General features: G+C 46.2%; 1 protein-coding gene across 1 annotated transcript; it reads right to left on the bottom strand.

Annotated features, from left to right (window-relative positions):
• Nucleotides 1-187: 187 nt before the first annotated feature.
• LOC125281751 (neuroblastoma breakpoint family member 11-like) lies at nucleotides 188-5,824 on the bottom strand. Its single transcript, XM_057310743.1, has 6 exons — nucleotides 5,734-5,824; nucleotides 5,511-5,685; nucleotides 3,630-3,743; nucleotides 2,649-2,863; nucleotides 1,567-1,618; nucleotides 188-751 (listed from the first exon to the last, which is right to left on the bottom strand). The coding sequence occupies exons 1-6, from the start codon at nucleotides 5,822-5,824 to the stop codon at nucleotides 499-501; spliced, it is 900 nt and encodes a 299-aa protein (XP_057166726.1). The 3' UTR covers nucleotides 188-498.
• Between the last annotated feature and the right edge of the window lie 4,242 nt (nucleotides 5,825-10,066).

Here is a 10,066-nt window from a genome sequence, read left to right as displayed (position 1 = left end):
GGGATAAAGTAAGGGGGGGTAATCAGAAGGGGGAATGAAGCAAGAGACTATGGACTCTGAGAAACAAACTGAGGGCCTCAGAGGGGAGGAGGGTGGGGGAATGGGATAAGCTGGGGATGGGTAGTAAGGAGGGCACTGGGCTTTATATGCAACTAATGAATCATCGAACCTTTCATCAAAAACCATAGATGTACTGTATGGTGGCTAACATAATATAATCAAAAATATTATTATATAAAAAAAAGAGAGAGATACAGTGAAAATTAGGAGGTCTTGAAGTGACCTCCTGTTCCTGGGCTGGAGAGGTATATGAGTCTGGCAGGGCCACCTTGAGAGCAGTGATTGGCAGTGGCCCAGACATAAAAGTGCTGTGACTTAGACAGGAGTTGAGCAAAGCTCACTGACTCATGGAATGTCTTATATCAAACTCAGTCCTACAGCCTGGATCACAACAGTTTGTAAGGATAGGATCTACTTATGGGGATTAAGACTCTGAGTCTACACAGGGTGTGAGGAACAAGGAATAGGGACACTACCTTGGGAACCACATGGAGTTTCATCCCCTTTGGTATGGGACCATTCTCTGGCTACATCCAGAGCAGAGCCGATTTCCTGTTCTTCAAATGGGAACTCACCATCACTGTAAGACTGGTCGCTGTCACACCCTTCTTCCAGAACCGAAGGGGTCAAATCACAATCATCCACTCTGTCCTGTAGGACTTCCTTCTTTTCGACTTCTTCCTGCTCCACGCTGTGCCGGGTGAGACAGGAATGACAACAGATCAAACCGGGGGGATCAGACATCATGGCTTCCTAGCTGGTTTTGATGGGAGTTATAGGGAATGGTCACTAGAAGCAAAGGGCCATCGCCTGGAGAGGGAAAAAGCTATCCATCCTACAAGAGGCAAAGTGTGGCTGCCAAGATGGGGGATGGGGGGAGAGTAGCAGCAGCAGATACGCAGAGCACTGCCCACAGCAGGGCTGACGAGGAATGAGACTCTACCACCCCAGTATGGTACAGTCACGGCATGAAGCACAGATGGAGAGCAGGCCCGGGGCAGCCACCACGTGCCTGAGTCGTGTTGACTTTAACATAGATTGACCAAGTGGTTACAGCTCTGGAGTCACTGCAGACTGCAGAAATGTGTGGCTGCTAGGCACCTTTGTATTAATAGTGTCACATGACACCCCATGTGTTTGGTTTTGGTAAGTTACTTCTCTTGCTGGTTAATTTTGCTAGTGTCTGTGTACCAATTCCTTTGCTGGTCACCTTCCTACCAAGGCCCTTACAGAACTGTGTAGGAAGTAGATACGCATCTCCTGGTGTCCAGTCACAGGAAAGAATGGGTATTGTGTCCATACGGGGAGTCCCGAGGCTGGTGAATACATCTTGGTTTACAGCACCACAGAGACAACAGGCAACACGGCCATTCTTTGCTGACCACCTACAGTTTTGCTAATCCTTGCATCTGACATCTGTGACTCTCTTGACCTCACTTCCTTTTCTTTCTGAGACCCTGTCCATTTTTACCCACACATTACCGGTTCCTGAACATTCATTGTCACCTGGGGGTCCGTGTTTCTTCTTCATGTTCATCCTCCTCCTCATCATAATTTTCTGCAAATAAATTCAGAAATGTCCCGTCAGCTATTCCCACATCACCACTATGAACACAGTGGCCTCTATGGCCCGAGAGACATAAGTGTCCTTGCATGACTAGGCATCCACTGCATTTAGGGCACTGTCTTTAAGAATTGCTGTGGCATGGCTTTCTGATGCATCAGGCAGTGTGTCTCTGATTCTGAGGATCAGCATCACTGACCCTGGGCAACAGCTTCTACTGTCTCTTGTTGTCCATATCAGGAGATGCTTGTCCAGTTTCAATCTTGACTTCTGCAAACTGTGTCTAGCAGCGTGCCACGAGTCGCACCACAAGAACAGACTCTCTGTGCGATCACAGCTCTCACATAGAGCCTCCTCCTTGTCCTGAGGACAGGACAACCACCCTGTCCCACATCGAACCACTGGGGACTTCATGGGCCCCCGCGTGGGCTCCAATGTTACCAAGGGGTCATCTATGAAACGTGTTCCTGTCTAAACAGCGTTCCCACCTCCAAGTCCTACTGCATCAAGTTCCTCATCCAACTCCACACGGTCAGGGGCTCTACTTTGTCTGAAGTGCATTCATGAATTTTCCGTATCTGCTCACTACAGTGACAACAGGTTATTTGATATACATTACAGATGAGGAGACAGATATGGACGAAGTAAACTTCACTCTCTCACCCACATTTCATACGGACGGGGCTGAGTCCGGGAACCTCCCACTTAGGCGGGGATCCTAGCACACTAACTAGCTGCCTCCTGTCACAGTCTCCTTTCCGGGATCTAACACTGGTGGATGCTGCCTCCTGCCCCAAGGGCTGCGTTCCCTCAGGGAGGAAGCAGACATGTGGAGCACTATGACCTCCAGCCTGTGCATTTCTCCTCTCTGTTACCACCTTCTAGTCCTGGTCCTCTCATGGCCTTGCGCACAATGGGGAACACAGGAGAGCTGCTACAAACAGTGTGAGGGCAGGTGGGAAGACTCTTGTGAGCCCAGGGCCTTGCAGCAGCTCAGTGCAATCAGGGCTTGTTGCTGCCTTACCTGAGCTGAGCTTTCGGGCTAGGCACTTGGCCAGCCTGCGTCCCTCAGCCAGTTGCTCTTGGAAGCCCTGTCCTTGGCAATGCTCAGGGTCATCATGGGAGAGGAGGTCCTCGAGGTGTTTATCAAGGAGTTGGCAAACATCTCTCCCTTCGCGTAACTTATCATATAAACGGGTCAGCTCTTCAGTCTGGTCTTTGATCAGCAGATGGCACTGTCTACGGTGGGACAGAGAGAAAACTTAACAATGCAGAGAGTGGATCAATAGATTATAAGAGCTTTTGGGGAGATTTCTGGGAGAATTTCCCACAAGAAGCCGCCGAAACAAATTTGTGCACATGTGTGGTTACCTGCCTGTGGCAGAGAAAGAAGAAAGTAAAACAAGGCCTCCTCTGTATCAGAGAGTGTTCCTGTGAGTCCCCTTGACATCCCTTGCATCTTTTTCTTCTGGAAACAGACCCAGGGATCCTCCTTAGAACATGTCAGAGACATGTCCCTCAGCTGCTCACTCTGGGCACACCCATTTCCCTGGAAAACTCCATATAGTGCATCGTGCAGCGAATGGACACACTGGCAGACACAGAAGTGTGGACCGTAGGGCTGGTGTTAAGTCCTGAGCTTAGGAGAATGGCAGGGTCAAGAGGACAGCATTTGCTGAAGGAACGGATGACAAGCTGTAGTCAGCCAGGTCGTGACTGTGTGAAAGGGAAATGAGGTAGTGATCTCACAACACTGTGAATGTGCTAAATGCCACGAACTGTTCCCTTGAATTTGGCGACCTTGATATTTTTTTACAAGAGAGAATGAGGCTCTGAGTCACTGGAGTCCATCATTTACCAATCACTGTTGTCTTAGTTGTTTTAGACATAGTTGTGGAACGTGCCTGCCGTGAGGGTTTCTGCCCTTCTGGCCCAGACTTGTTGCTGCCCCAGGTCAGAGATGCCCACAGCTTCCCTCCGGCCTCCCACACAGAGCCCTGCTTACCTGAGCTTCTCAGCCAACGTGTCTGCCCGCTCCCTCTTCTCCAGCTGCCCCTTCTCCCCCAGCACGGATTCGATGATGTCGCTGGACTCTTCGCACTCTGAGAAACAGAGATGCCTGTCTCAGTGGAAAGCTGGATATGCTGTGGTGCTCGCTGTCTTCAAGGGAGGAGATGGGGTCCATTCCAGCGCAAATGGAACCCTGGCAACCAGGCTCTGCACGGGGAGCTCCACTTCTCATTCCTCAGCCTCCTAACTACAGGACATTCGATTCCTCCCTGTTTCAGAGCCCAGGAAAGAACAGCCCCAAAGCTCAGAGGGGAAGTAGACGTGGTGAGTAGCAGGTATTTGGCAGAGTCAGGATTTGTATCCCCTGACACCAACCCTGACCATGGCCACTCTAGCAAGTCTTGTGGCCTCTTAAGTAAAACACTAAGCAGGGACATGACGTAAGGCCCCCAGGACTCCAGGACCGATGGGTCCCCTGAACTAGGATTTCTATACTGAACAAGTATCTCAAAGGTAAAAATTCACCCAATACACTCGTGTGAACTAGAATGCATAAAAGCAGAAGGACCTGAAAGGAATATGGCCAAATCCTAATAAAGTGTGTGTTATTAGAAGCAGTAGAATTATGAACAGAGTTTACACGGTGCCAGGCTCTGCTGTTAGAGCTTTACAAGGAACTACTCAGTATTCATTTCGACTCAGAGAACTAGGACCCGCGAGAGTAGTAGTTTAACAGAGGAGGAATCTGAGGCACAGGAAGATAGGCAGTTGGATTTGAGTCCAGGAAGCCTGGCCCAGAGCCCATGCTCTTCACCCCTGTGCTGTGTTACCTCCACCGCAAGCCCTCGGGTGATACCTGTTTTCATCATCTTCACAACTGCTTTCCCAGTTAATGGGATGATTATTGGGAATGTTGTAAATAAAACTTTGTTTGTCCTTCCCTGAAAGCTCATCACCTCTTCACTTTCCTAAATAACAGGCTTCAATTTTTACTTTTGTCTGCATGAATCGTTTTTAATTATACCTCCCCTTGTTATATTGAAAGCAGATTGTGAGAAAATGAGAAAACTTCGGGCTCAGAGTTGTCAGGATTCCTTCCTATCGCTCGGCTGTGCACGTGCCCCATTCTCATGATTCCTCGGGCACCGCAGCCCCCTCTTAAAAATAAGGCCACCGAGCTCCTTATTTCAGGCTTACTGTGGGGGAGAGCCTACCCCACGCACTGGCTTGGGTGGTTCCTGGGGCCGTGGTCTCCCCCACTCACCCTCATTCTCTCTTGGCCACATGTCTCATGGCCCAGGCCTCAAACTGTTGGGCTCCCTACATCATTGAAGGTTCCCCAGCTCAGGGAGATACAGAGGAGGTAGCAGAGGTTGTCTGATGTTCCCGGAAACACGCTCAGCCTTATCACAGGGTATCAAATGGCCTCTGTGGAGCCAGGAAGCAGAGCCTGCATGGGTTCCCTCTCACCAGGGGAGTCACTGTGTGTGGATGGCGTCACTCATGGATACCACAGTTTCAGAGAAAGCAGAACCCACCTCTATCTCCTTGAAAGCAGGTCATGTCACCTGCTACCCTCCCCCCATGTGTACCATCAGCATGTTTCCCCAGTGTCACTAGCTCGGTGCTTTGCCAGTGGGACATCAGAGGAACCTGACCTGATGGAGCTCTGGAGTCACTGTGATGCAGGATCTGATACAGCACAGAGACAATCCTGAGAAGACCAGGCATTTCTGTGTCTGCACCAGGAATCAATAACTGGGATGTGAACTCTAACCCCACCCTACTTGTCACAGCTAGCCTGTGGAGGTTGCTAACCTATTTGTCTTCAGTTTTCCCATCCTCAGCAAACTGAGGGTAAAATACCCACCTCTACCATTCCTGGATTGTGGTCAGAATGAAATTTATCGTGACAGTGGAAATAGAAAGGACAACATCTGCAGAGGGTTTTAGTTTCTCAGAAGGAATACAGACAGCCATCGCTTTGGTGTGCATGACCTTGTAGGACTTACTGTATTTCTGCAGCTGGTTGGCCAGGGAGTAGGCAGTAGCTTCGGATATAAGGAATTTCTCCTTGAGGTCTCAGAAGTCCTGCTTGCTTTTCTCCAGCTGGGACTGAAGGTCCTGGTTGATTTTCAGGAGGCTCTTTTCTGCCCCAGGATCGGAAAGAGGGCCAAGAGGTGCTGCCATGGTGACGTGTGGCAGAAGAGGTAGAGCTGGGGAATGAGCAGAAGAAACCCAAACACAGGATGGGTTAAAACCCAGTGAAATCAAGTAGGTTTAAATCAAGACTGAGGGTTGAGGATACAGGAATTCTCTACTTACTGTTGGGAACAATTTGAACAACACCCCACAGCACTTGAGACTCAGTAACCACAAAAACAAGGTTCAAGATGCCAGAGCTGATAGCTAAAGGCCCTGCCCCAGCTCAGACTCCAACCGGAATGACAGAGGGAGCACCCAGAATGCCAGGTAACGGTCTGCACTTGTAATAACAGATTTGGAACGTTGGGTCTTTCAATGGAACCCGGGGAGCCACTGCCTTCCAGTTGCCGAGGCTGTGCTGATACACCAGGCTGCCTGGTCTCCCCTGAAGGTCATCACTGATGGGGACCCACCCTCAGTGGCCACTCTCAATAGTTGTCCACCCTTGTGCTGAGACCACAGTTCCCATCTCTTTCTAAAAAATGATGTCAGCATAGTTCTCATTCTTCATTCTTATGTATGTATAAAATCACCAAGGCACAAATAGCTTCCCATGAAGTTTCCCTTTTTTTTTTCTTAAAGATTTATTTATTTGAGAGAGAGAATGGGGCATGGGTAAAGGGAGAGAGTGAGACAAGGGGCTCAGTCTCACAACCCATGAGATCATCACCTTAGCCTAAACCAAGAGTCAGATGCTCAACTAACTGCACCTCTCCCAACAGGTATTCTTAAGGGCTGTCATGAACTCATCCCACTTGTCTTTAAGGTAAAACAGATCTTAAGGGAAAGATTCAAAGTCGCAGACTATCACGATGTTCTTCTCTGTGTCTTCTCTAGTTTTTTTTTTTTTCTCTAGCCATTAAAAACACGAGAAACATGCTAGTGCTTTAGTTATCTTTAGTTGCTTTGTATTTGAAAAGCTTTTAAATTTATTTGGATCTTCCTCTATTTACATCACATTTTTAGGATGTATGTAGTAAATAAAGTTTTCTTTAAAGCAAAACAAACAAACAAATGACAAAAAACCAAGAACATAAGAGAAAAACCAGAGTTAATCTATGCAATGAAGTTTGGAAACTGTTTCCTGTCCCTGCTCTCTCAGTGTTCTTCTTCCTGCATCTCTGTGTTATGTAGGCTACTCTTCCCCTTCTGTGGACATGTATTTTCAATTTTCTTAGCTATATACCTAGGAGTGGAATTGCTATGTCATATGTAACCCTATGTTTAACTTTTTGAGAAACTGCCAAACTATTTTCCACAGCAAAGCGACGACACCATTTTACACTCCCACTAAGAATGTGTAAGAATTCCATTTCTCTACAAGTCATACTAGTGGGGTGAAGTGATATCTCACTGTGCTTTAAATTTGTGTTTCCCTAATGACTGATGATACTGAGCACCATTTCATGTGTTCATTGTTGCATTGGTATTATCCTTTAGAGAAAGTCTACTCAAACTCTTTTTCCCATTCTTTTTTTTTTTTTTTTAAAGATTTTATTTATTTATTTGACAGAGACAGAGACAGCCAGCGAGAGAGGGAACACAGCAGGGGGAGTGGGAGAGGAAGAAGCAGGCTCATAGCGGAGGAGCCTGATGTGGGGCTCGATCCCAGAACTCCGGGATCACGCCCTGAGCCGAAGGCAGACGCTTAACCGCTGTGCCACCCAGGCGCCCCTCTTTTTCCCATTCTTAAGTTGGCTGTCCTTTTATGGCTTAGTGTAAGAGGCTATTTTGGGTTTTGGGGTTTTTTGGTTTTTTTGTTATTGTTTTTTGTATTCTAGATAGCAAACCTCCATCAGATATACAATTTGTAAATATTTCTCCCGTTGTGTGGATTGGCTTTTCACTTCCTTGATAGTGTCCTTTGAAACAAAAACCTTTTAATTTTGATGAAATCCGGGTTATCTATTTATTCTTGGGTTGCTTGTCCATTTAAGAAACTGGCTTCTAATCCCAAATCATGAAGATTTATAACTACATATTCCTCAAAACATTGCTTTTGTATGAGAACTTTCCTGGGTTTTAGGGGGTGGTGGACATTATTTAATAATGTTTCTTGTCTCTTGATTAATTGTCTGTTGATTGATATCTCAATTGATATTCTTGTGCTTGTTTTCCCTCCTATGGAGCATGCCGTGGCCTATAACAGAGATTTTGAAAATGGTATCTAATGATATCCTGGCCTTGATTCAGGGGAGAGTCCTGGTTATATAGTTGAGTTGGTCTACACCTCATGCATAGATTCACAAATTGCCAGGGCCTATAGTGGTGAGTAGTTGATTATTTTTCTGAGGAACACTTGTCCGGTAGTCCAGATCATTCTAGGGCTAGGGTGGACTTTCTCAGTCCCCTCCAGACCGAGAAGACTGCAGGGGTTGGACCTAGTCAAGAATTTCATCTCTGGTCTTCGTGGAAAGTAGACATGCCTCAGGGTTTGGGGAAAGTTGTTCAATACAAATGGGTTCCCCTCCAATCTTCATATTATATACATGATTTCTTTGTAGAAAAGGTAAAAGGTGAAAAAAACTAAGATGCAGCCCTCAGAATGGGAGAAGATATTTGCAAATGACACTACAGATAAAAGACTGGTATCCAAGATCTATAAAGAACTTCTTAAACTCAATACACGAGAAACAAATAATCAAATCAAAAAGTGGGCAGAAGGTAGGAACAGACACTTTTCCAATGAAGACACACAAATGGCTAACAGACACATGGAAAAATGTTCAAAATCATCAACCATCAGGGAAATTCAAATCAAAACCACACTGAGATACCACCTTATGCCAGTTAGAATGGCAAAAATGGACAAGGCAAGAAACAACAGATGTTGGAGAAGATGTGCAGAAAGGGGAACCCTCTTACAGTGTTGGTGGGAATGGAAGTTGGTACAGCCACTTTGGAAAACAGTGTGGAGGTCCCTCAAAAAGTTAAAACTAGAGCTACCCTATGACCCAGCAATTGTACTCCTGTGTATTTACCCCAAAGAAACGGACGTAGTGAAGGGAAGGGCCATATGCACCTCAAAGTTCATAGCGGCATTGTCCCCAATAGCTAAATTGTGGAAGGAGCCAAGATGCCCTTCAACAGACAAATGGATAAAGAAGATGTGGCCCATATATACAATGGAATTTTACTCAGCCATCAGAAAGGAAGATTACCCAACCTTTGCAGTACCATGGGCTGGACTGGAGGAGATTATGCTAAGTGAAATAAGCCAAGCAGAGAAAGACAATTATCATATGGTTTCACTCATTTATGGAAGGTAAGAAATAGCAGGGAGATTGGTAGGAGAAGGAAGGGAAGAATGAAGGGGGTGTAAACAGAAGGGGGAATGGACCACAAGAGACTATGGACTCTGGGAAACAAACTGAGGGCTTCAGAGGGGAGGGGGTGGGGAGATTGGGATAGGCCGGTGACGGGTATTAAGGAGGGCACATATTGCATGGGGCACGGGGTGTTATGCGCAAACAATGAATCATGGGATGGCGCCTGGGTGGCTCAGTCGTTAAGCATCTGCCTTTGGCTCAGGGCATGATCCCAGAGTCCTGGGATTGAGCCCCACATCAGGCTCCTCCTCTGCTGGGAGCCTGCTTCTTCCTCTCCCACTTCCCCTGCCTGTGTTCCCTCTCTTGGTGTCTCTCTCTCTGTCAAATAAATAAATAAAATATTAAAAAAAAAAAAACAAAACAAAAACAAAACACACACGCACAAAAACAATGAATCATGGAACACTACATCAAAAACTAAGGATGTACTGTATGGTGGCTAACACAACATAATAAAAAATTTTTTTAAAAAAGTAAAGGTGAAAGGATATTTATTTTAGAACAACTTGTCTGTTCTTCGCCAATTGTCTGTGCTTTTAAAAATGTGTAAAGGATCATTCAAGGTCAAATACCTTCTTAGCAAAAGTACAGTTCTTGCACCCTACCAGGTGATTATACTGAATCCTATGAATCGTCTTATTACTCAGATGTTATCCTTTTCCTGATGAGAAAAAAAAAAAAAAAACCTGAGAAATATTACAAAGCTTCCCAAGGCCACATATCTAGTGAAGAGAGGAGGCAGCATTAGAAACCATTTTGGGGGACACCATCCAACTCTTGACCTCAGCTTAGGTCTTGATCTCAGGGTCGTGAATTGGAGCCCTGTGTTGGGGTCCACTTAAAAAAAAAAGGCAACCAATCTAGCAGATACCCCATTGTGTTTTCATATGCTTATTAT

The sequence above is a fragment of the Ursus arctos genome, unplaced genomic scaffold (genome assembly GCF_023065955.2).
Source record: "Ursus arctos isolate Adak ecotype North America unplaced genomic scaffold, UrsArc2.0 scaffold_12, whole genome shotgun sequence".
NCBI classification, from domain to species: Eukaryota; Metazoa; Chordata; class Mammalia; order Carnivora; family Ursidae; genus Ursus; species Ursus arctos.
This window is presented reverse-complemented; position numbering and strand designations above follow the sequence as displayed.